The sequence below is a fragment of the Spermophilus citellus genome, assembly GCF_964194105.1.
Source record: "Spermophilus citellus genome assembly, chromosome: 5".
NCBI classification, from domain to species: Eukaryota; Metazoa; Chordata; class Mammalia; order Rodentia; family Sciuridae; genus Spermophilus; species Spermophilus citellus.
The window spans coordinates 114,350,612-114,377,899 of NC_138186.1; the positions used below are offsets into that span (position 1 = coordinate 114,350,612).

Below are 27,288 nucleotides of genomic sequence, written 5' to 3' on the forward strand. Positions count from 1 at the left end.
GTATGGCTGTTTTGAAAATGCATCTTTATTGAGGAAGGAAGTAAAAAAACAAGCTAGTGAAAACTGGAGTTGTTTCATTTGCCTATATGATTATTTGGACCTTTCGAATTTTTTTTTAAAAAAACATGAATTTTAAAAAAGGAAATGCTATCTAAGTAATGTAGTGCTGAAAAACTTGTGGTGTTTTAAGAAAAATTCAAAAAGTAAAATGAGAATTTTGTTGGAAAAAACGTAAAAAAGACACAACTTTCGCATTTTCAATTAGAAACTCTACTTCCATTTAGCTTGTAGTAGTTCTGTAATATGCTACTAAAGGGGAAAAACAGATTCTTATATTTTCTCTTCCCTTCCATTTTATTTTCCAGTCCAGAGCACAACCACCAGAAGACAACAGAAGGAAGCCTGTTTTGGGGAAACTTGGCACTCTATTCACGTCAGGAAAGAAAAGGAGCACCAGAAATGGGTTAGAGAGCCCCACCAGCCCAAGTGTCAAATCAGTCTCTCCCAAAGATATAACCTCTTCTAAACTCCCTGAAAGCGAGAGCGACAAGAGTAAGTCTCAGAGCAGCCAACCAAAGCGGACAGACAGGAGCGAGGAGGGATCCTTTCTGGAGGCAGACAGCGAGCATTCGGAGAGTTGTGTCCAGGCAGTCCCCTCTGATGCCGAACCGTCACCTTGCTCAAGCAGCAGTGCAGCGGCTGTGCAGCAGTGCCATGAAAGTGATTCACCCCAATTAGAACCTCTGCAGGTCGAGGGAGAGACTTTCCCAGATGCCACCACCGCTGCCAAGCAGCCGCATTCCACACCAGGGAATTCCTCTAGGCAAGAGCACGCAGAGACGCTCTCCCGCAGTCTGGGGGCGGACCCTTTGCCTGGCACTGGAGGTGAACAGGAGACAGCCTCAGGTGCGAGGAGTGTGCTGGGGTCGCCCACCCGGGAGCAATCCGCCGGAGGACTTGAGGAAGCCCCTAGCGTGGGTGCGCAAGAAAGTTCCCTGCTGCGCTTAGACCCGCGCATCCAGCCAGGTGAAGGCGCATCTGCTCCGCCAGGTGACTGTCCTGCCGAGTGCACAGAAAATAGGAGTAGCTCCGGGCAGGCCAGCGGCACAGCCGCGCGTGGCGATCGCGCCCACCCCGCCAAAGTGTTGACTTTGGATATCTATTTGAGTAAGACTGAGGTGTCGGAGGTGGAAGAACCTGTGGTGATTACTCCCGGGGCCGAAGATTGCGGCGATTCTGAGGACATGGAGAGGAGATCCAGCGGTCGCAGATCGGGCAGGCGGAGGAAATCTCAGAAATCCACCGACTCTCCTGGCGCAGACGCCACTCTGCCCGAGAGCGCGGCGAGAGACGACGCGGTGTTCGACGACGAGGTGGCGCTCCATGCGGCCACCGAGAATGTCTCTGCTGAAAAGAAAGTGAAATCTCCGCGGGCGGCCCTCGACGGGGGCGTTGCCTCCGCTGCCGGCTCGGAGTCCAAGCCCAGCCCTGGCCCCAAAGGGCAGCTTCGAGGGGAGTCCGACCGGAGCAAACAACCACTCCCGGCTTCGTCCCCCACCAAGAGGAAGGGCAGGAGCCGCGTACCGGAGGCTGTGCCCAGCCAGCCTGCCAGCGGCCCGCGGTCTCCTGCCAAGGAGTCCCCACCCAAGAGGGCGCCGGCGTCCGACCCCAGCTCCGTAGCCAAGAGCACCGCGGCCGACTGCGGGGAGGAGGCGGCCCGGGTCATTCCTCGTGAGCTCACGGTCAAGAGCAGCTCCCTGCTGCCAGAGATCAAGCCCGAGCACAAGAGGGGTCCGTTCCCCAACCACTTCGATGGCCGGGCAGAGGGAGGCCGAAGCAAAGACCTGGGCAGATCGTACGGATCTTCGGATGCCGACGGCTTAAAGCCCAGGAACCATTTCGGTGTGGGCAGGTCGACGGTGACCACTAAAGTGACCCTGTAAGTAGCTGCGGAATTGGTCCTGAGTTGTGTGTCTGCAGACGTGCTGGGGGTGGGGAGCTCTGAGAAGTTCACGGTCTTTGCATTTGTGGAAGAATTGTCTGTGTGCTGAATTTTCTCCTCTGTGTTGAACTTTTGAGAGTAAAGGACCCAGTCCTTAATCAATAATGTGAGTTAAGATTTAAGAAGATGGGGGAGACATCTTAATAATTCTTATTAATATAAGTTCTAAGTTAAATTGATATAAAAATTAGGATATCCCTTGAGGCTCACTGTTTATGTGAATAATGCAGATAAGACTTAATGATGTGACACGAGCTAATTATAGCCTTTATTCAAAATGTACACGGGCATACCTGTAAGACATTCTTGAAATATATATGGAGCAAACACTAATATATTCAGTAGCTCTGACTTGTGTCCTATCACTGTGGAACTTAGTGCATTGCCCTAAAGCTCTTAAAAACAACAACAAAATAACTTCTTATTACAAGAATCTTGGTTGCCTCTTTCTCTGATGTTAGAGAGCCTGCTATTTTTGCTCCCAGGTTGAAAATCAGTTTTCAGTTACTGAAGTAAAGAAAAAAGTGTTCTTACTGGAAAATAATTTACTAAGTGAGAAGGCACAAAACAACAGACTGTAACTATGAGTAGTTAGTTAATTGATTTAACAAATATTTATTGAGTACCTTCTGTGCGGAGTATTGTTCTAGGTACTATGGGAGGAAAATAGTATAAATATGATTCAGCATGCCACCCTTGAAATGTTTATGGCCCCTTCTGGCACAAAAGAAGCACACAAATCAAACAACGTGAGGTGATATCTGATAAAACTGCCAAATGGATGTTGTTGCTGTGAAGGCTGGGGGAGTGCAAGGGAGGACAAAATCACTGAGGGATTTTTGGAGGAACTGAGGCTAGTGCCTTGAGGGTAAATGTGATTTGTATAGATGGGCAGGATCAGGATATGATGTAAAACTTCCCCCATTCCTATCCCGCACTCCAGTTAGCACAGGTGAAAAATGATTACGGTGCTCTAGTTTTTCCTGCATTCACACATTTGTTAAGTGAGCGGGTATTTTCACATTAGCATTCTTGAATGGTTTCATTCTGTTTGATTTCTTGGAGAAGTAAGCTTTGGAGTAGAAAGTCTGGTAAACACTTGAGGAAGATTTGCTTAATGAATAACATGAGCTACCTTACCAGCTGCCAACTTAGAGACCTTTGATATAGTCAGCTATTTATTCTGTAACAGTAGCGTTGGAGACATAAGCTGTGAATGATGCTCATTATTTGCAGAAGACCAGTGTGACCCAACACTGAAACCTCCTAAGTGTGAGTTTAGAGAAGTTGTTGTATACTAGATTAAGGACGTTTCACTTGTCTTCCAATCAGGAGAGAGCTGTGAAAAAACCAGAAAAGTTATACTGTTTAGGAATAGGGTGAACAAACAGCAGGAAGTGGCTCTTACAATGGAACTCTTCTTCCTTTGTTGCTTTCTATTGAACTAAACCAACTGTCTTTTTCTCAGAATTGATTAGCTTCTACCTAAAACTTTTCTTTGCCACTCGGTTTATTTAATTTTGTTCTGCACAGTGCCTCGCACTTGGTGAATTGGTAAACTATTTGAGATGGAAAATTAATAATTCTTTCTAGTCCTTTGACCCATTTCTGTTTGAGGGTCAAATTAAAGGGGTTCTCAGACCCTTTTAATGCTTCCTGTGGCTATACTGCAAGTAACGATGTTAATCAGGTTATATTTAAAAAACAATTTGAGACTGAAGAGTTAGAAAAACCATTGTATATTCCCTGAAAAATAATGACAGTATAAAGAAGCTGAATGCTTCTTTATAGTATTAGAAAAATTACTTCTTCCAAGTTCTGTACCAATGAATGTTGAAATTCTTAAAATGATAAGTTTAAAAGAAGGGAGAATTTTCCTCTTAGAATAACTTTGGCTTTTTAGACTTCAGATTCTTTTCCCCTCTCACATTTTAATGAAGGCATTACAACATGAATTATGGGAGCCTTCCTTTTAATCAGTCTGAACTAGGTTAATTGCAGTGACTCTTGGTAGCAGAATTTAATAGCACAGAAAGTCTGGTTGTAAAAGGTATTTTGATCTGGTGTAAATCTTTAATGTGCAGATGTTTCCTATCCTTAGCTATTGGCTAACCTGTGGTGTTTTCCATTTACATGCAAAGGTACACTTTGATGTTTGACTTGAGGACTGTTCCTTGAGCTGATTGGTGGGAATTTTAAAAATGTATATTCCCTGTTATGTGGCTCTCCCTCATTGATTGAGACAGCATTTGTAAACTTTTTGTAATCATCTCACTGGTTTTACAATTTAATCTTTAAAGAGATGCTTATAAGTAAATTTTGCTTTCAAATTTAAGATGTGGGCCTAAAATAAGAGAGCCTCAATATTTTATGAAGTCAATGGGGAAAGCAATGCCTGGAAGAAAGTTATGAGTATATATAAAATTTAGTATTTAAATAAAGTTTAAAAATCAAAATCCAAATTCTCTTTTGAGGAGGACTTGCTGGCAACTTAGCCCAGACTTCTCATTTTATCCAGAAGGATAAGGTGTCTCCCCCAGAGTTATTCTGCCTGTTCCTTCTGGAAGCTCCACCTGCAAGGAATTTCTGTCCTTTTCCACTTTTGTATTCTATGAGAATACACTATCTGATCAACTTATCTGATAGATCTCCTGATAACTCATTGACTCCTTAAGTGATAAAGATGGAAAGAGGAGCAGTCTTTCAGGCCAGTCTAGCCTGACCCTGAAAAGGAAGCAGCATGTATAGTGGATGGGAATATGGTGTCTGAGAGCAGAAGACTTGCTTCCTGGCTCTGCCAATTACTAGCTGTGCAGCCTCAGGCAAGTTACTTATCTTCGATAAGCCTCTACTTCCTCACCTTAAAACAGAATATACAAAGCTGTACATTAAGTAAACCAAGCATTTCTCAAGTGCTTGGCAATCAGTGACTGTTAGTGGTTATTATTTCTCTCTTCCACTTTATAAACACTATAGCAATTCAAAAAAAATCTTTAGAACCCTTTCTTCTAGAAAAGCCACATAGAAGCAATATATAAAACAGGTAAGCAGGAAGTGATTGGTTGAAAGGAGGTGGGCATCCCTGTTCTGCAGTCTCTACTGACCCCAGTCAAGGACTTAAAGAGGACTTCAAGACTTCTTTCAACTGTATGTAAGGGGAAAATAAAAACAAGTCTGTTTAAACCATCTAGGTGTTATTATTTTTTTCTTTAAAGATAGAGAAGGTAGAGTCCAGAGAGGTAAAGTAACTTGACCAAGTTCATACAGATAATTAGTGTGAGAGCCAGAACTAGAGCCAGCACATGCCCAACAGAGCACATTTTGTTTTTATGAAAGAAGGCACTGTGTACATCCAAAGCCATTATTTCCATTAGGGGGTAGTCATATCCAAGAAATGTGACAGAGAGGGAGCCCTTTTGCCTGGTAAGTGGTAACAAAACCAACAACTGAATAAATAACAACTAAATTATGGTTAATGTATAATGGACTTTAATGCAGAAAGGTGAAGCTTCCTTTCTTTTTTTTTTTTTTTTTTAAAGACAAGATACCAAACTCTATGAACAGAATTACTTCAGCTCTATTAAAAAATACTTAACTATGTATATAAAAAGATGGGAAATGAACTAAAATATTAACAGGGGTATCTTCTGAGTGGTAGGATTATGAATGATTATAAAAGTCTTTTTCAAATTTCCTATAGTGAACACAATGTAATCAAAATTTTTATTAAAGAAGGATGGGAACAAAATACTATTGAACAACATTCAATAATAGATGAACTTTTTAATAATCTAATCTTTTGAGTTTTTTTGAGAATTAAGATAAAAGCCATTGATGTTTGGGGAAATAATTTATGTATTTTAAGTACAGGAATGCATTAAGCACTTGAATTTGTTCTACTATTCTTCAGATCCTGTAATATCTTCTGACTCTAGTGCCAAGCATTAATATATGTCGGCATTTAGTAAACTTGTTAGCCCCTCACCCTTAGGATTTCTTAACTATATAATCTTCTCATTCTTAATATGCAAGCAAAACATCCATTAAAAATAAATGATGGCATATTTAGCATAGCTTAAAAATTTTCACTAAAAATGTTATCAGAAAGATATTGGCTTTTCATACTTTTCTAGTAAAATGGCCTGTGTGTTTGCTTTTTAAAACTAAGCCAGTAACTACCCTACTTCTTTTTTCTCACAGCCCTGCCAAACCCAAACACGTGGAACTAAACCTGAAAACCCCGAAGAATCCTGACAGTTTAGCAAATGAGCATAACTCATTTAGCCAGCCAGTTCATAAGGGAAACACTGCTACCAAAATCTCCTTATTTGAAAACAAACGGGTGAACAGTAGTCCAAGACACACTGACATTCGAGGCACAAGGAACATTCCCTCTAATAAGACATTTGTTGGGAGAGCAAAGCTGAATTTAGCCAAAAAAGCCAAGGAAATGGAGCAACCAGAAAAGAGAATAATGCCAAATAATCACCATAATGGTGTGGTGGTGAAGGAACCCTCTACAGAAACCAAAGTCACTCTCCCTAAAGAAGAGATTCTCTCAGCAGCCAGAGAAATGGGAGGGGAGCCCACCGAAGGTCAAGCTCTTGGTCCCCAGCCTAACCAAGATGACAAAGCAGATGTGCAAACAGATGCTGGCTGTTCTTCAGAACCAGTGGTTGCTGCTATGATTCCTGTCAAGGACCGTAAGCTCTTAGGAGAGGACAACTCTGAGGCTGCTGAAAGCAAAAGACCTGGACTTGAAAATATGATTGATACAGCACAAGACACCCCCACAATTCTTGATGCCAAAGATTCACTTCCAAAGCCCCAGGGTACATTGCCTGACTCACAGCCCCAGGATGAGTCATTCAAGAAGCCTTCTCTTCCTCTGCCTGTGGATGTTCCCAAAGACGAATGTGCTCAAGCTCCCATGAGCAATTTTGCCTGCACTGATCTTAAAGCGTCAGAAAACCATAATGGGTGTATTTTGCCTGTGTCTCATCACAGTGAGAAAATTCCCCTGTCCAAACTTGGAGGAGGAGAAGGAAACCCTCCTTCTTCCCCAAAGCCCAGCCCAGAAGCTGTGGTAAATGAATGTCCATCCAAGGTCCTTGTCCAGGTCAGGTCCTTCGTTCTTCCTGTGGAGAGCCCTCAGGAGGTGAGCTCCCAGATCATTTCAGAAAACTCTGAAGTTAAAGAAGTGCAGTTGCCAAGTTGTCACAGTAATGAACTTGAAGTGGTTTCCGTTGCAAGTTGTGCTCCCCAGCAAGAGGAAGTCCTGGGCACATCACCCAAACGCACTCATGGCAAAGAGGAACATGTGGCAAAATCTGTCCCACACGTCACACCACCAGAGTTCGAGAAAGCTCTGCCTATCCAGGCTGAAAGTCAGGGCAGCCAAAAACACCCGGTGGCTGAGTGTAGCCCTGTCAACTCTCCCACCAGCAGAAATCATTCAGAAACTCCTCCGAGGCCAGATCAAAACATGGTGAATGGCAAGGACACCCCTACCAGTCTTTTGAATGTTTCTGCTGGTAGTGATGATAGTGTATTTGATTCTTCCTCTGATATGGAAAAATTCACGGAAATTATAAAAAATATGGACAGCACAATTTGTGTGCCTCAGAAGAAAAAGAAGACCAGGATGCCAAACTCCCCTGCCCCTCACTTCGCTATGCCTCCTATTCATGAGGACAATTTAGAAAAGGTGTTTGACCCTAATGTGTTCACCTTCGGTTTGGGGAAGAAGAAGGAAAGCCAGACAGAAATGTCACCTGCTTTACATTTGATGCAGAACCTCGACCCCAAATCCAAACTGAGACCCAAACGTGCATCCACCGAGCAGAGTGTCCTCTTCAAGTCTTTGCACACTAACACTACTAATGGAAAAAGTGAACTTCAGTCCACTTTAGAAAAAAATGACAAAGAGAACAGGGACATTACCAATGGTGGAGTTAAGAGATCAAGGTTAGAGAAGAGTGCGCTTTTCTCAAGCATGTTATCTTCTTTGCCACAAGACAAAGTCTTCTCTCCCTCTGTGACATCAGTCAACAGTATGACCACTTCTTTCAGCACTTCTCAGAACAGTTCTCTGTCTCGGTCTTCAGTGGTACAGCCCCTGAAGGAGGGTGCCCCGCCCTGTGGCTTAGACAAAGAGCAGCCAAGTCTTCCACCTCACCACTCCTTAAAGGTCTTCAATTTCAACTCGGCAAATGCATCTCATTCAGATCTGAAAAGTCCAAGCCACATGGAAAAACACCTGCAAAAAGAGGAAAACAAAGAAGACCTGAATTCACGAAGCAATCTACACTTGCCAGAATCGAAATTTTCAGAATTTTCCAAACTGAAAAACAATGATGGTATGGAAAAGGCTAATCATACTGAAAGTGTTCTTAAATCCAACTTGCCAAACCATGGAAACAGTGATACCGACTTCATGGGTCTTTTCAAATCAAGCCTGTACGACCCAGGCATTTCTTTTTCTGGAATGCCATTGTCAGATGCCACGGTAAGTACCAACATGGTGTCATTTATTTGGAGTATTGATAAAGCTAGAGGAGAGAGGGATGATGAGCAGTTCATGTTGTTCTTTAGAAATGGTCATGCTCGGGCGCAGAAGTTTTGATTCATCCTTTGTTGGAAACCCTTCTATGTAGAAGGAATTGTCAGGGCCCAAGAAAAAAAGGTACTAAGACTCTTTTCTCAAGACATTGCGTGATCTAGGAGGGCAAGTGAACTACATATTTTATGGCACATATGAGTTTGCAACTTGTATTATGACAAGTATAGAAAAAAAGCTTTGAGAATTCAGAGGTAGATAAGACATTTTTTCTTAACCTCTTCGGTGTAAAAACACTCCATACTATTCTTAGAATTCTGAAGATTTGTGAAGCAGCTTCCTCTATTGGGAAAGCCCTACACAGCCAACAAAAGCTTTTCTTTCTTCCTTCTTTTGGGTTGTGAAATTTTACTTTTATTCTTCCTGTAAGTATTTATCCCCTATAGTTGAGAAAGCATTTTCTGTTTACTAGGAATAAGTTTTCATCAAGGAAAAAAAATGTTTTCCTGCAAAGTTTTAGGGCAGAAAATTTTTGGTTTACATTAGATCTTTCTTTAAATATTATAGAGAGGACAGCAACATATGATTTTGAGGGACAATTATGATTTCTCCATCTTCTTCACCTGACTGTATGAAGTTTTGTTTTTTTTTTCCTTTTGCCTGTTTGTGTGTGCATGTGATTAAACCCAGGACCTGTGCATGCTAAACATATATTCTGAGCAATATCCCAGCCAGAAGTTATTTTATTTTTTTTTTATTTTTTAGTTGTTGATACATGTTTATTTCATTTATTTATATGTGGTGCTGAGAATCGAACCCAGTGCCTCACACATGACAGACAAGAGCGCTACTGCTGAGCCCTAGCCCCGTCCCCAGAGGTTGTTTTCTTTCCTCGGTTTTTTCAGGTGAATTTGTGCCGTTTTGCCACCAAGCTTGATACTCAAGTTGAGGGAGGACAATGAAAGAGGAAGGCAGAATATCAGGTTTAGAGCTCAGCTTTCTTCACCTAGAAACCAGAGTGGAACTGAATAAACAGGAATGGAACTGAATCTCTGTGGTCCACCTGTGAGCCAGCTACCTGGCAAGCGTGGACCATGATCCACCATAGACTGCCCAGGCAGAAGACACCTCGCTCTCTCCTCATCTGGCCAAGGCACTGCAGTATGATTCAGTGTGTTGTGTTGGCTTTCGCAACAATCCCATCAGAGATTGTGATTTGGAAGCTCTTGTGAAATGTAGAGATGGGTTTCCACGGTGGTACAGATCCCCTCTTTCATGTGATTTTGTAAATCCGTGGGTTTCAGACTTTTTGGTCTTAGGATGCATTTACATTTTAAAGCTATATAAAATATGGTTTCTGCCTATCAGAATTTAGTATATTAGAAATTAACATTGAGAGAAAAATTGAAACACCAGAAAACACAAATGCACGTTCCCTTAACCTTCAAAGCAATCTATTGTCACATGTCACAGAGCCTTGTACTCTTCTGCACACTTCTGAGAAGAGAGAGATGGAAAGGGGTAATTGCCTCATGTTATTTTGAAAATAGCTTTGACTTCATGGACAGCCTGAAAGGATCTTGGGAACCTTCTAGGGACATCTGGATCATACTTTGAAAACTGAATTTGCCTATAGCAGTCAGAAATCATAAGATTCCTAGCCAGGCATGGTAGCGCATTCCTGTCTCTAAATAAAATAAAATAAAAAAAAATAAGGCTGGGAATGTGACTCAGTGGCCAAGTTCCCCCGAGTTCAATACCTGGTACAAAAAAAAAAAAAAAAAATTGAGAAATCATAAGATTCTTAACTCTTTCTCTCAAGAACAAAATTTCTGCTAGTCTACTTCCCATTCATTGTAACTTTGTTCTTTTACAATTATTCTTAGATCACTTCTGTTGTTTGACAATCTGACATGTCTGACAACACCATATATAAAATTTCCTTATGAAAATCTAATCAGATGGAGTAAAAAGGAAAAACCAAATGCTTTGGGGTTTTTTTTTTTCATAGGACTTTTTATAATTTTTGTAAAAAAAAATGTTTTTTTGTAGGTCCTATCCTTTGTTGACTATAGAATTATTTTGCTTTAAGTTGTAGGTATTTCCTTTAGTTTGTCCACTTCTAATGTACGCATGTAAAAACATAAGTATATGCTATTTTGATTTGTAATAATGCTCCAGTGGGGTTTCCTGTGATCTTGTGGACAGATCCCACTTTGGTATGATGTAAGAGCAGTCAGATCAAAGGCTAGTCTAGAAGAGGCATTCTGGTCAGCATTGAAAGTAGTTCATGTTTTGTAATATTTTTACATGTATAATTACTGTTTTTATTGTCTTTTGTGTTTCTGGTTTTACTTGTCAGATAGTCTTGAAAATAATTAGTTTCAAAGTCATATAAAAGGTATTCTGTTCATCAGAAAGGGGGTATTAAATATACCATGTGCAGTGTACGCTATGAAATACACTATACTCATTTTTATTTAAACTAGTAGATGTTACTATGAAAACACAATATTTACAGATTCTGGTAGAAAGTGTCTGAACACATAAAACTGACTCAATTCTTTCTAGATAAGTGGTTAGTACATTCCAATTTCTTTTTATGTACTTGAGATTACACGGAGATGATCTGAATTAGAATCTCTCAGTTGATTCTTATTCTGTGAATTGACAAAACATAGGTGTGACTTTTGGGCCCTGAGTTTCTAGCATTGGTGGAAATATTCTAGACATTTAATTGAAGAAAACCTGAAATGATAAAAACAGTTGGGGCAGAGGGAAGCTCTTTTTTTTTTGGTATTAGGGATTGAATCCAAGGGTGTTTAACCACTGAGCCCCATCCTCAACCCTATTTTATGTTTCATTTAGAGACGGGGTCTCACTGAGTTGCTTAGGACTTCACTCAGTTGCTGAAGCTGGCTTTTAACTTGTGATCCTCCTGCCTCAGCCTCCTGAGTTGCTGGAATTACAGGCATGTGCCACCAAGCTGGTTAGGGGAAGCTCTTAATTATATAAACTCAAAAGAGTTTTAATACAAGTTTGGCATAAAGATGGACATGTTTCAAAACTGTTAAACCATGAGGTAAATTTAATCATACTTAAAGAATTATAGGTGGGAAAAAGAGGACTGCTATGTAAAGTTGTAATTATTTGTTGTGTTTTTATTCATCTCATTACAGACACTGAGAGGAAGTAGTCAAAATAAACTCAATCCCCGACCTGGAAAGGTAAGATTATTTTCTATTTCTAGTCTAGATTTTTTATCTTGATCTGATAGGCAAAGTGCTACCACTTCCACTTTCTTGTAGGTGGTGATATTCAGTGAGCCCTATGTCTCGGAGAAGTGCATTGAAGTTTTCAGGGATATTCAGGATTGCAGTTCTTGGAGCCTCTCTCCAGTAGTACTCGTGAAAGTTGTTAGAGGATGGTAAGAGTGGCCCTTGGGCTTCCTGATGTACAGCTTGTGTGTTTTACCTTCTTAAGCACCTTTTTGGTTCTCAGTAGTTATTTATTATTATGTCTTTATCAATGTACAATGCAGAAAATAGTATGTATAGTAAGAAAGAATTTGTATTTAATATGGTTAAACATGTTTCTGATTATAAGAGTAATTCATGTTTATTATAGAAAATTTAGAAAAGTGCAGTAGAACACATATCCCACACAACATTGCTTTGGATTAATTGTACATCAGAGCCCCTAATATACTTTTAGCTGATGAATTTTAAATGAGGTTGTGAAGAATTGCAAGATCAGTCGGCTGTGGTGGTGCACATCTATAATCTCAGGAAACTTGGAGGCTGAGACAAGAGGTTCACAAGTTTGAGACCAGTCTGGGCAACTTATCCAAACCCTATCTCAAAATCAAATAAAAAGGTCTGGGAGCATGGCTCAGTGGCAGAGTGTCCCTGAATTCAATCTCCAGCCCCTCCCTCCAACCCAAAATGTACACACTAGTCATATTGTTGGGCCACATGTGACTTTTAAGAAATACATGACAGTTCAGTACATTTAACTAAAGTTTAATTTATAATTTTTGACAAAAATAATTTTTGATTAAATAAAGAGACTGGTGAGAATATAAACATTTTGACAGTTTCTAAAATTGTTTTACCATTTTAATTGCCTCTTGCAAATGCACAGGAAGTTGAATAGAAAGCAACTGGAAAAAAATCACTGATCTGGCATACTTATCTCTGGTACCTATTTATAAACTTGTTTGAAATAAAGAGGGTAGAGCTCTAGTCTATGGTTTAAAAATTAGTAAGCTTTTCTTTTGGCCTCTGTTCGATTAAATGTATAACACCTTTCCTGTTAGGATTTTAGATACTTTAACATATTTCTCTATGTATTCAACAAATACATTAGAATGAATACATTAGAAAAATAAATTTTCTTTCATTCTTAAATTTGAAGACTGAAAATTGTAGTAAAACAAATTTTGCATAAGTTTTGTTTTTAATTGAACAGTGCTTTTTTTCTTTCTTTTGCAGATTTTGTGGGCTTCTTTTTTTGGAGGGGGGGTTACAGGGACACTCAATCACTGAGCCACATCCCTAGCCTGATTTTGTGTTTTATTTAGAGACAGGGTTTCACTGAGTTGCTTAGTGCCTTGCTTTTGCTGAGGCTGGCTTTGAACTCCTGATCTTCCTGCCTTAGCCTTCCAAACTGCTGGGATTATAGGCATGTGCCGCTGTGCCCAGCTTGCTGGCTTATTTCTTTTCTTGAAAGTATAAACACTTAAGAGCAGCAGTGTCATATATCCACATGTAGTTTTTTGTAGCATTTGACTGTTATTGGGAAGAATAGTTATAAGATACTTTTCCCATTAGTATGCATGTGGTCCTTTGTATTAAGATTCATTGATTTGACCCCAATATATGTTAAAATTCCTTTAAGAGACATGATTTTTACACATCTAAGGAAAAAAAAACCCACCACAGTTAACATCCACTTGTCTGACATATCATTTGCAAATTTCCACTAACTGGTGATTCCATAGAATATTGATAGCTCTGTAATGTTTATAGTGATAACAAACAATTTCTCTATGATCCTGATATTGTTCTTGAATCATCAAAGGCTTCATTTACCAAGTAAAGTTTGTTTTAGGGAAAGTTTGTGCCATTTTAGTTGCTAGAGAATTGGTCACTGATATAATAATAATAATTATAATAACAATGATAATAATAATAAATGTTATATATGTGTGTGTGTGTGTGTGTGTGTGTATATATATATATATATATATATACCAGAATAGTTTAGAATTAAAACCTCTCTCACCAAGATTAGCTAATGGTTTTGCTGTGTTTTATTCTTAGTTGGATTTTGTATGAGAAACCAAATTTTGAAGGACATTCCATCCCCTTAGAAGAAGGTGAACTGGAACTTTCTGGTCTCTGGGGGATAGAAGATATTTTGGAAAGAAATGAGGAGGCAGAGTCTGATAAACCTGTAGTGATTGGTTCAATCCGACATGTGGTCCAGGTAGGTTATGGTAAATCTGAATTTCATTCACTCAGCAAATATTTATTGAATAAATGTTTATTGATTCTTACTTTGAGGGATGTATTCATTTTATTAAATAAGTGATTGGGGAAAATTTGATACTTTATAAATGTTCTATAATTTAAGTATTGTACATTTCAAATGAGTTAGAAAGAATTTTCAGTTGGTTAGATTTTTTTTTCCATAATAAACAAAGACAAATTTGTCTTAAGACTAATCTTCCACCCCTGAACCCTAGTTCCAATCTCCCAAATGGTCTTTTTGTAGTAACCTGGTTGTAATAAGTTCTATGTGAACAGATTTATTTTTTCCCTTTACTTAGTCTTTTTGGCCACTGCATGATTTCTGATTACCTTGAGTAGTTTACAGATACTGTATTTTGGAAACATAATCTAAAAATAATTCAATTGATAGTTCAACTCTGGGGTTTTATGTGGATTTAAAAACTGTTATTTGAGATATTTGAAGTCACTTTATGGATTGCATAAAATTTCTGATTTCTTATTTGTTGATGAGCAAGGTATAATCAACATCATTCTTTTTTGGTGCATGGAATTTTAAAAAATGTGATTCATGGATCTTCCAAGAGGAAAATTAAAATTCCAAGTTTGTATGATAAATATGGGTGTCATGAAGTGCAATAAAAGGCCTCAAAACTAGAACAATCAACAATTTTTGGCAGAGGAAAGCTTTTCATGTTGCTATGTGATTTGAGGTTTAGCTTAATGTTATATCTCATTGAAATGATATTATTTATCATTTAGTACATAAATTGGATGTCATCATTTATTATTTCCTCTTTCAGTGGATCTTAAAGTTATTTCTGGGTTTTCTTTTCTTTCTTTTTTACTACTTTAAATAATGATGTGTGAACCTTTTTTGTTTAACAGTTTCTAATTTTCTGATTTAGTCCCTTGGGTTAAATCATTCTGAATTATACCATGTTGGAAGGCAGGAACACATTTTTTTAAAGAGATTGTGTGCATGGTTTCTTGAAACATGAAACACATATCATATATTCAAGAGAGTTACCATTTTAGTTCATTAATTCCTCATTTTGGTAATGTTTAAAAGAGCCTCACCTGAACTGACCCCCAAAAAATTAAAGTGGAGAACATAGGGCTGGGATGTAGCTCAGGCAGCAAAGCATGTATGAGCTTTCTTTCTTCTGTATTATAGTTCACACAGCTCAGCAGCATAGAAGAGATTTGATAAATATTTGATTAGGCCCTTTGAAGAGTATCTGATGGACCCTGGCTATGCAGGGCATGAAACAATAACCTAAGTGTGGAGATTCATAAATCACCATGAATGTGGGTTTTGGCTTTACATTTTGGACCAAACCAACATATAGCGGTCTAGTCACAGTCATGGAGAGTTACCCCAGTGGTTTTGTGGTCACAAAACAATAGTTGAGGAAGAGAAGGGCAACCATTCTATAGATCAAGATCTCTGGACTTGGAGAGTTGCCTCTAAGCAAAGTAGCCAGAACTCCTGTGACCAAGGAAAGCAAGAGAGGATGTGAGAATGATGTTCCAGAATGCTAAAAAAATGCATTTCTGAATTTTTTGAATGTAATGTTAAGATATATGATTAAAGTAGCGTGTCTACCCTGAAAGAGGCATATTATGAAGTCGTGAGTACAAACAGGATAGAGATAAAATGGCAGGCACTCCATAAAATGTAAGTGTACATTTAAACTTATTTTAATTGGTTGCAAAAAATAAGAGAGAGAGAGAGAGAGAGAGAATAACAAGCATACTGTAGAGTTAAATACATGGTGTAATTGTTGTATCTATATCATATATGTGTATATATATATTTTTTCAGGATTACAGAATTAGTCAAATTGACTTATTTACTGAACCAGAGGGGTTAGGACTCCTGAATTCCTACTTTGATGACACTGAAGAAATGCAGGGATTTGGTGTCATGCAGAAGACATGTTCCATTAAAGTGCATTGGGGCACGTAAGTGTTATATTTCAAATATAGTTTTAATGAATCTTTTTTATGCCTGTATTATCAGAGATAATACTAACAATATTTGGTTTCTGATTTGTTTTCTTGCTAAGTAATTATTGACTGAATGGTATTTTTAATACAATACATGAAGTCCTGATTGTTTTGCACCTGTGTTACTATGATTCACCTCTCTTATAAACAATAACAATTTATTAGAGGAAGTATGAAGGAAAATGGATTTTTAACATAGGCCTTTTTCCTTCATGTCAGAGGAATCTGATGCATTCAAAGCTGAGTAGCAGATATACCTTCGTGGTAATTCAAAGGAGGTGATCTGAAGCATGTACCCCCAATAGTTCAGGCGGGATGGAAGCCAAAATGTGGGGCACTTCCTTTCATATTTTCACACAATGCTGTCAGAAGCCTCTAGGATGTTGTCACAAATCACAGGAAACTGCAAGAATATTTTGAAGGAAATGGGACTATCTCAGATAGGGGAGAAATTAGGATAAAAAGTGCAGACTGCAGCAGTAAAGAATGTGGTCTCTAAAGTAGAGGATAGTGGGAAGGGAGAATAGAAAGAAGTTCAGTAGATTAGACAAAGGAGAAATGAAGGGAAGGGAGAAGGGATGGGAATAGGAAAGACAGTGAAATGAATCGGAAATAACTGTCCTATATTCATATATGAACCAGTGAATCTCCACATCATGTACAACCACAAGAATGGGATCTTAACTAGAATAAGTTATACTGCATGTATGGATAATATGCCAAAATTCACTCTACTGTCATGTATATCTAAAAAGAACAAATTTTTTTAAAAAGAGAAAAAAATTCAAGTGGAGAACATAGGGCTGGGGGTGTAGCTCAGGCAGCAGAGCATGCATGAGGCTCTAGGTTCAATCCCTAGTACCACAAAAATGAGCTAAAGAATTCACATAAAGGGGAGTGCAGAGCCCAAGGCATGTGAAAGGCAGCCACTGAATGTAGGGAGAAAAAGCCACCAAAACTTCTTTATATTATATTTAACATCTCCTTTTAAGATTTTATTTTTGTTGTATGCATGTATTAATATGTAACAAAAGATCCCACCATTATTTACAACTATAATACACCAATAAAAAAATGTGGAGAAAGAAAAAAAAAGGATTTTTTGTTTATGTATTCTAATATGCATAATATATTATTTCAGTGTTAATGCATATTATTTAGAAATATTTACATATTCAGCAAATGTGCATACGTTTTTATTAGTAGGATATGTAGTCTCTCCTGTAAAGTGATGTAGAATATCTGTACAGTGAATGGTAAGGCAGTCCTTCATCATGGTGTTTGAATCCTGTTGAGTACTAAAAATCTTCTTTTACTGTTGTTCTTATCTTGGAATAATGATTTGATTTTGTAGAAAGTACAAACTGGGTAAATTAGAGATTATAGAGTCTGAATTTTGTTTCTCAGAAATTAGAAACTAAAAAACTTCTAGGTAACTTAATAGGGACTATGATTTCCAATTGGATGTCCCTTCTGTCATGGAGCTATCCATTCAGTAGGACCAGACAAACACAAATAAGTGTGTAATGTGTCAGATGGTGAGGGCTACAGGAAATGTTACAGAGAAGGGCAGGTGCAATGCCATTTAGATAAAGTAGTGAAGAAAGGTCTCTGGTGACATTTAAGCAGGGACTTGAAGGAAGTGAGAAAGTCTGCATGGGGTCAGCTGAAGGAGAAGGGACAGGGGATGCCCTAGGCAGAAAGCACAGTCTTTTTGTGGGGGGAGCCCTTCAGGGCAAGCTAAGAGGCCTAGGTGCTAAGCTAGGAGGAGGGTGAGGAAAAAAGCCTCCTGTCCTGGCAAGCCATTAGGCCTTAGGGAAGGAATTGACATTTACTCAAAGTGGCTCCAGTGATGCTTGGAGAATTTTGATGGACTTTGTATTTTAGAATGATTACTCTGATTGCTGAGTACAAATAGACTGTAAAGGCAGAGTAGAAAGAAACTCGTAAAGAAGCAATTGTAATCATACAGACAAGAGGTAATGGTGGCTTAGATAATGTGATTTGCAGGAAATGGGCGGATTTTGGTGCATTTTAAAGGTAAAACTGACAGCATTTGCTGTGTGCATACACACACGCACACACATGCACTACACACCATACACACACAGCCACATACCATGTAGACATATACACATGCATCCCCCACACACTTATTTTTGGCATGTTTCTAATAAAAACAGAGAACTTTAGAACTTCATAGGGTATATAGCATCTGGTCTAATGCCATCATTTAAGCAAGGAAGATAGGCTTTGGTCTCCTTCTCTAGGATAGGGTTAGTTGTTAGCAGAACATGTTCTAGAAAATAGATATTATGAAGTGAAGGGGACGTTTTTCCCTGGGTAGTCTTTGATTATTTTTACTATGAAATACTTGATATAAACAGAAAACATTTATATGTATATGTGTGTGTGTGTGTGTGTGTATGTGTGTGTGTGTATGTGTGTGTGTGTGTGTGTGTGTATAAGTGATGGAGCCCAATAATGGGCCTACCAGCCAACTCATAACTTAGACCATTATCAGCACTGTGGCAGAAAATTGTCACCCACCCTGGTCCTAGTCCCTGAATCTTGCACCTAACCTCTCTCCTAAGATTACCCTTGTTGATGAGTATGTCAATTTGTTCTTTTTCATTACTGTGCAGTAATCATTCATTGTGGAGTATACCATATTGAAGCTCAGTTTTTCTGTTTTGATAATACTAAGGATGGAACCCAAGGCCTTAGTGGCAAGCACTTTACCACTAAGCTACACCCCTAGCCCTCAGAGCCCAATGGGTTTTTTTTTGGATGTTGTTTTGTTTTTTTACAAAGGCTTTCAAACATACATAAAAGTAGAAAGAATAGTTCAATAAACACCCACATATCACCCCCAGATTCAATGATGGGTAATATTTTGCCATTTTTTAATTATTATTATTAGTTGTTCAAAACATTACATAGCTCTTGATATATCATATTTCATACATTTGATTCAAGTGGGTTATGAACTCCCATTTTTACCCCATATACAGATTGCAGAATCACATCGGTTACACATCCACGTTTTTACATAGTGCCATACTAGTGACTGTTGTATTCTGCTGCCTTTCCTATCCTCTACTATCCCCCATCCCCTCCCCTCCCCTCCCATCTTCTCTCTCTACCCCATCTACTGTAATTCATTTCTCTCCCTTGTTTTTTTCCCTTCCCCCTCACTTCCTCTTATATGTAATTTTGTATAATGATGAGGGTCTCCTTCCATTTCCATGCAATTTCCCTTCTCTCTCCCTTTCCCTCCCACCTCTCGTCCCTGTTTAATGTTAATCTTCTTCTCATTATTTTGCCATATTCATGTTATCTTTTTCTGAGCCCTTGACAATAAGTTGCAGCTATCATGTCCCTACACTGTATTGGCTTCAGCCTGAATCTCTTTGTAATCACATTCTCCTGCCTAGCTATCTGTGTCATATCTAAGAAAATTAGCACCATGTCTGTGACAATATGTAGTCTGTGCCCATAAACACATTTTCCCAATTGCCTCAGGAATATCTTTTAGGAGTTGTTTTATTTTTGTAAAGTCAGGATTCATGCCTGGGGTTGTAGCTCAGTGGTAGAGCACTTGCCTAGCATGGGTGAGGCACTATGTTTGATCCTCAGCACCATAAAAGTAAGTAAATAAAAAATAAGGGCTAAATTCTTTTTTTAAAAATCAGGATTCTGTCAAAGTTCATATTAATATGTTTGACTGTCCTGTCTCTGTAAGTCTCTTTTAATCTCTGTTTCCCTTGCTACTGACTTTTTAAAGAACTTAGGCTGGCTGTATTAGAGAACATGCATTTTTTCCTTTGAGATTCATAGCCCATCTTCTTTTGAATAATCTGAAGCTTGGCATGTTCATATTTAATCCTTCAAGTATCCAGTTGGTTTCTATAAATGGCCATCACTTATGTTCAACCATGTCTTAAGGATCCAGCTATAAATGCTGTAAGTTCAGCTTTGCCTGCTAGGTGGTATTTTCAAGTTACTTCTTTAAGAACAAGTGGATAAGACAGGACTGAATTTTTTCTTAGGTGACTCAAAGGGTATTTCTAAAAAAGTAATTCCATAGATATTTTTCATATGCATATGCATGACTATTGTTATTACTTCATCAATATCCATATGTATTTGTCATTAATATATTTGCATACATTTATGTTTGTTAAAAAAGAAGCTCATGCTTTATAGTTGCACAGTTTAAGCACAACTATAAAGTGGTATTTCTTTCTGTATATGGTATTTCTTTCTGTATATTGGCAAAATCTCATTACCTAAGTGCACAGGAAAAGAGAAAGAGTACCTTTAGAAACTGAAATAGCATTGCCTGAAGATAATTTCCCCCTTTCCCCCTTTCCTGATAACCTCATGAATACTGTATCATGTTGGCACAGAATGAGTCACACTGTGTTGTAAACGTCTGTCTGAGTTATCCAGCAGGGTCCCTTGCCAAGGAAGTGCCCTTAAAATGTGGCCTTTTCAAATATAACAGTTTGTATCTTTGTTTTTTTCTTTAGCAATTTCCCCTCTACCCCAAATTGCCTTCCTTCTATAAATGTTATATGACTTATCCACATGCTTCCAGGAAGATGAAATTTTAGTTTCAGATGAATAAATTCCTTCAGAACTTAAAAATACTATAAGACCTAGTAAAAAATATGCTTGGGTAAATATCATTTCAGAATTTCAGAATGATTCATGAGCCATATATCCTGTTTATGAAGAATTAAGCCCATTCACTTGTGAAGGAGTTGAACTCTGAAGGCTTTGTCTTATTAGCATAATAACAGAATTTATTGCCCAACTCCTATTAGTTAAGGTACAGAATCCACTCGTAGCTTTGAACTCCAAAAATACTTAATGCATCCTTAACTGTCATGCTTTAAACATAAGGAAGTTGAAAGTATCCCCTTCTTAGCCTCTGTTTGCATGTGGTTTAGTGGCATTACAGTGGTATTCAAAAAGACAAGCCTCTTTTTTCCTTCAGTTAATTTATTCTCAAGTGTAACATTTGTACAAAAATATACACATAAGTGAATAAGCTAAGTGAATTTTCAGAAAGTGAATACATAAGTATAACTATCACCAGATCAAGAAGTAGAACATTCTAGCATGTCAGAAGCTCCCCCATTCATGCCCCCTCCCAGCCCTGCTCACCTCCACATCTGCTCTTTTCCTGACTTCTAACACTGTAGATTAGCTTTGATCCCCACTAGTAAACCACCCCTGGCCTCCCAACATTCCTTGGTGTGTGTTGACAGGTCTTGGGTCAGATTCTAGTTGTAAATCCCTGTGTAATTAGTAAGTCTAAAAGAAGTTACTGATTTACCCAGGGGAATCTTTAACAGAAACCATTACTAAAAATCATGCCTTAGGCCCAACTGCAAAGAAGAAAAAAGCTAAGAGTCCCAATTTGCTGGTAGAAGATTTCATTTAGGATCATCCTGCCTTTGATGGTGTCTTGTGGGGGTGGGGGGAGGCATATAACATGGTGGAGGACCACAGCCAGACATTTTAACCACACTAACAGATTGGAGAGTTTATGTGATCTCCAAGAAGTCTTGGCTCACGAAGGGGTACCTTAACACCTTCCATCTGAAAGTCACTTCTCCAGCAGCCTCACCTTCCCGGAACCTTGCCTGCAATGAGCAAATTTACCAGACCTTGAAGTCTTTAGAGGCAGTTCTAACAGGCGTGATTTTATGGTTTCCTGCTTTTAGCACAGGAGAGGAGGGTGGGGCCGCTGGTTCCCTGACTAAAGCAGAAGTGACAGCTGACAAGCTTGGTAGAAGGGTGTGGTATTGCACAGTCATTAAAATCAGAACCAAGACCTCAAAAAGCTTTGCAGCCTGGGAACAAGCAGCCCTGCAGACCTTCAGAGCCTCCGGGGACATCACTATGCATTAAGTATGCTCATGGTGATGATCCTGAGTAACTATGAAAAGAGTAAATGAATGTTTGGTGCACTCTCTGCGATGAGAAAAAAATACCATAAAAAAATGATTGGGAGCCTGGTTCTGGAGTCAGCTTTGATCATCCCTGTGTGGCCTGGGGTGATATACTGAACCTCATCTGTAAAATGGGGACGAAAATATTCCTCCCTGGTAGCATTCTTGTGAGGATTAGATGAAATTCTGGGCAGCACTCCTTGTGAGCTTGAAGAGGATGTTAGCTATTATTAATTTTGACAGCATGAAAAATGATTAGGTGGCACTCCTCAGTCTTAGGTTACAAATGAGGTGTTTCCTTTTAAAACAGTCCTTGAGATTTCCCAAGAGGGCCTCTCCAAATACAGTGCAAAAAAGAGAACTCCTTTTATTACTTGGAAGTAATAGAAAGGTTTACAGTTAGAAGCAATTAATCATATGAATTAAAAACAAGTAGGCAGAGCCAGCCAAGGAGAGATGTAGGAAGTCAGGAAGGGGAGCCCAGCTTGTTCCTCCTGACACTATCAGCTAAGTGCAACCGTCGTCATATGGGGCCACATCCTCTGTTCCTTTCCCCTCTTGTCACAGGAGCCCTTTTTACCAGAGAGGAAACACTGAAATAAATGATAAGTTGTCTTTCTTTCCTATTTAGATGGCTGATTTATGAAGAACCTGGATTTCAAGGTGTCCCTTTTGTCTTGGAACCAGGAGAATACCCTGACTTATCCTTCTGGGATACAGAGGAAGCCTACATTGGATCCATGCGGCCTCTGAAAATGGTAAAAATCAAATGTGGTGTTCTTGAAGGTGGTGACTCTGTCAGCTTGACATTGATAATTCACAGGATGTGATGTTGAAGCAACAAACGGGCTTTACGTATGTATGTATATGAGAGTTGAGTCCCGAGAAATACAGATTTTTCTTAATGAGAAATTTTGTCAGTTAAATAAAAACAAACACACACACACACACACACACACTTAGTTGTAGATGGATACAATAACTTAATTTTTATTTATTTATTTTTATGTGGTGCTGAGGATCAAACCCAGTGCTTCATCTGCATGAGGCCCATTGCTGGATAGAAATAATAGAAATGATAACTTCCTAGGTGCTACAGGTCAAAAAGTCGATAAGACTGTCTTTTGCCTTCAAGGCAGCCTCAGCCTTGCAGAGCTGCAGATGTGTGCTCAAAGTATCAGCCTAGTGTAGAAAGTGAAGGATTAAACATGCATGGAAAAATAGGAGGAATGACAAATAAAATTCCAACTTGTGGATGATGTGAGAGAGGAGGGGGATGATTGGGGAAGCTTTATGATAGATCAGATTGAGTCTTAAACCATGAGCAGGATTATTGTAGATAGAGGTGCCAGAGAATGTACTGTGTGTGCCAGGGTGCAGAGTTCTGAAAGGGCAGGACACCGAGGACAAGCCAGTTGTGACAGGAGACTCAGCTGGGTGGCACTTAGGCAGGGAGGGCCTGGGGCTGGATGTCCTCCTAAAGATTTGCCTTACACTAAAGCAGAGCTAGTAATGCTTTTTCTAGTTTCACATTGGCTTATTTTAACAGGTTGAGATGTTTGTTCTAAGACATGTAACCTAACTTTGTAGTCTAAAGTGTTCCACTACCAAGTTGTATCCCTTAGTAGACCAGACCAAATCTTTTGTCCCTGAAGTGTTCCAGGATAGACCTTGATGTTTAAAAGAAAGATATTTGTTAAAATGGCTTGAGTTTCATCTCATTACGATCCCCCATAGTTACCCACTGTGCATGTACTAGTCCTCTAGAACCAAGTATGTGAAACAGACAACTGGCTGGGAGGAACTCTACAGGGCTTGTTTTCCAAAGAAAAGTATTTCAAGAAACAAAGCTTAAACCTCCCTTAGGTGTGTTACAAAGCTGTTCAAAAAGTAACTCAGTAAGGCTTGTGAATGGAAATATGTAGTGCCCAAGTCAACATTCTGCTTTAAACAGTAATAAATGCAGATGAGTTAAGGAAAAAAAAAAAGATTTGCCTTAGCCTTGTATTTCCTCTACCTTATCCTTATATTTTGCATTGGTCTTTGTCTCTTGTGCTTGGGAGGGACTATAGGTTTGGCTGTGACTCTCTTGTCCCCTCATGGGACACTGTGTGTGCCGTGTTGTAGTAGGTGCTCACTAAACACTTGTGGTGGGACTCAAATTTGCGAACCTCCTGCCTCAGCTTCCCAAGTTGTTGGGGTTATATATGTGTGCCACTATGCCTGGCTGGGATTTTTTATATTTAATCTAATAGTTTATTTTATAACTTTAACAGTTTTATAGGTGGTGGATTGCAAAATCAAATGCCTCCAATAGCCAGGCAAGAAATAAAAATGTGGCTGGCTGGGAGTTCAACCACAGGGAATGGTGGGGACAGCAAACCCCAGCCTGCATCCTGCTGAAGGCTGAACTTCATGCAGGATCAAAGAGTGCAGAAGGTGAAGGTTGTTGCTTGTGAGAGTTTAGGTCCCGAGATGTCAGATCTTAGGATTGTTTTCAAGAGAAATGAGAAATACATATTTTTCTTAATGAGAAATCTTGTCAGTTAAACAAAAACACACTCTATGTGCACCTTGAACATACAGACCACTGTGTGGGTTTGTTCTAGGTGGACTTCCTGTATCCTCATTGCTTTGTTGGTAATTTTAGCACTAGTTCACATACATTAAAACAAAGTGGAATGTAATCACACCATGAGATTCACCTTCTATGGATAATATAAAATGGTAAGGAATCAATGAAAAACCATTTTTCTCTGTTATTTTTCTTTTCAGGGTGGTCGTAAAGTTGAATTCCCAACAGATCCGAAGGTAAGTGTGTATGAGTGTGCGTGCGTGTGTTATTCCACTCCACCTCCATGAATATAATGCTTTTGTGACTTCACCTATAAAGCTTCGCCACACATAGTTGCCCCCAAAGGAAGATGTCCCAACTTACACGTGCCATCCTCCAGGCTGGAAAATACTGCTAATGGCACAATTATCATTAACAGTATGTGGAGCCCTGGTTCAAAAGGTTGATGGTTGCATTCAATGTATAATTTTTGGGTGTATTTACTAATTGCAGGGCCTGTTGCTGCTTGCCAGTTAGCCAAGAAGAAACTTTTTCAAGACAAGTTCTCCCTACTCCCAAATGCTGTTATTCCTATTTCCCACATCTATGCCACATACTTTGATGGTATAGATTTTTAAAAAAATTTAAAGCAACTTTAGAATTCTGATTTCTAAGCAAACAAGCAAAGTTTGTCCTAAGTAAATTAGTAAACTATAACAGTCTGTCCTAAGCAAAGTTCTACATATCGGTTCTCAACATTGAACAAAATCCAGTGATTTAAAAACTGTCTTTTATGCTCTGGCTCTGGGCTATTTCACATCAGGTCAGTGGGTGGAGGTGGGGAGACCTACTGCTTTTTTTTAAACTATGTTATCACTGGTCTATCTTATTTCTGTTGTAGGTTATTATTTATGAAAAGCCTTTCTTTGAAGGAAGATGTATGGAACTAGAAACAGACCTGTGTAGCATTGTCACTGATGAGACAGAAGTGACTGGAGATGATCACTTGCCCCTTACATCAGTGGGGTCCATGAAAGTTCTAAGAGGCATGTAAGTAGACAGGCATAACTGGAAGGATTTCTTTTTCCTTTAAACAAGCAGTAAATGTGTCCTCCTCCCTGCCAAAGGTGTTATTTCCAATTCTGTGGCATGATGAATTTCAACAGCTTTACCCACGCCTCTATCTCACCCATTGTGACCCGTACTTGGAATTGACCATCCAGACTAATTAAATCTGCAGTCTTGTTTATTAGAATTATGCTCTAAATTATACTGAACTGTTATAGTTTGCTTTCTAATTTGTGTGATCTTTTGTAATTTTTAGATCTTACCCATTTACTATAGATGTAAAACCTGGAACTAGTCTTAAAAATAGCCAAAAACTCAAAATATTTGAATTATTACTTTAGGAAAGCCTATCCAGTTTTATTTGCTGGGGTTCGCTTGAGTCAGCTGAAATAATCTCAAATACCCTCATACCCTTTTAGTCCTCTGAGGAGCTTGTGTCTTAGGTTATGTTCTTCAACATAGTCTCTTAAATTTTAGAGAATTCCAGTAGTGAGCGCGTTAGTAAAGTAATCTAGCTTTAAAACTATAGGTATTTGTCAGTTAAACTGATGTGTGCATGAGGAAAGTTTTAATCTGAAAATCACTGTTCCATGTCTGTTCTTTCAATTGCAGTTGGGTTGCCTATGAGAAGCCTGGATTTGTGGGTCATCAGTATTTGCTAGAAGAAGGAGAATACAAGGATTGGAAAGACTGGGGAGGTTATAATGGAGAGCTTCAGTCCTTACGACCTATATTAGGGGTAAGTTGAAGGAAAGCTAATGGCTTGTTCTTAGTTTTTCTTTTTCTTTTTTTTAAATAATAAATGGCTACTGTTTAAATTTTGAATATATTTTTTTTCAACAGGATTTTTCAAATGCTCACATGATAATGTACAGTGACAAAAACTTTGGATCCAAAGGTTCCAGTATCGATGTATTAGGAATTGTTGCTAATTTAAAGGAGACTGGATATGGAGTGAAGACACAGTCTATTAATGTACTGAGTGGAGTGTAAGTGAACTAATCCGTTTGGGATCTTAAACATGGATTCTGCCTTGGTTTATGTTAAACTAATAAGTCTGTGACACAGAATAGGCTACTCAGTAAATATATCAACAGCTCACCCTTAACTCAGGCACTTAATATTTACTGCCATGCCTTTTCATAACTGATTTAAAATATTTCTCGTAGCCAAGCATCATGGTGCACACCTGTAACCCCAGCCACTTTGGAGGCTAAGGCAGGAGGATTGCAAATTGTCCCCAAAGGACTAGCCATGACAGCTTAGCATGACCCTCTCTCAGAATGAAAAGGGGTGGGCATGTACCTCAGTGGTAGAGCATCTATGGGTTCAGTCCCCAGTACTGCAAAATAAATAAACAACAACAACAACAAAAAAAAAACTTGTTATAACATGTAATAAAATGTTGGAGTAAGCTTCAGGGTATCTTCATGGAAATATCATTAATTTCTTTTTTTTTCATTTAACTTATATTTTATTTATGATTCAATGAATTAATAATCAAGGATATTTGCATGGGCAAGTTTTTTAAGCAGTGGAGTATCCTTTGATTGAGTTAGTATTTCTCTTTAAATTATATTTAAAATATTAGCATACTAAAGCACATTGAAGTA

General features: G+C 38.8%; 1 protein-coding gene across 1 annotated transcript in view; it reads left to right on the top strand.

The window, feature by feature from the left end:
- Positions 1-321: 321 nt before the first annotated feature.
- The window catches only part of CRYBG1 (crystallin beta-gamma domain containing 1), a 51,783-nt gene continuing 24,816 nt past the window's right edge, over positions 322-27,288 (top strand). The window contains exons 1-11 of the mRNA XM_081295588.1: positions 322-1,939; positions 6,203-8,510; positions 11,741-11,788; positions 11,870-11,988; positions 13,886-14,051; positions 15,903-16,042; positions 22,685-22,811; positions 24,829-24,864; positions 25,509-25,657; positions 26,288-26,414; positions 26,519-26,664. Of these exons, the coding sequence (XP_081151714.1) occupies positions 1,245-1,939; positions 6,203-8,510; positions 11,741-11,788; positions 11,870-11,988; positions 13,886-14,051; positions 15,903-16,042; positions 22,685-22,811; positions 24,829-24,864; positions 25,509-25,657; positions 26,288-26,414; positions 26,519-26,664 (4,061 nt within the window). The 5' untranslated portion in view covers positions 322-1,244. The remainder of the gene's footprint in view (positions 1,940-6,202; positions 8,511-11,740; positions 11,789-11,869; positions 11,989-13,885; positions 14,052-15,902; positions 16,043-22,684; positions 22,812-24,828; positions 24,865-25,508; positions 25,658-26,287; positions 26,415-26,518; positions 26,665-27,288) is intronic.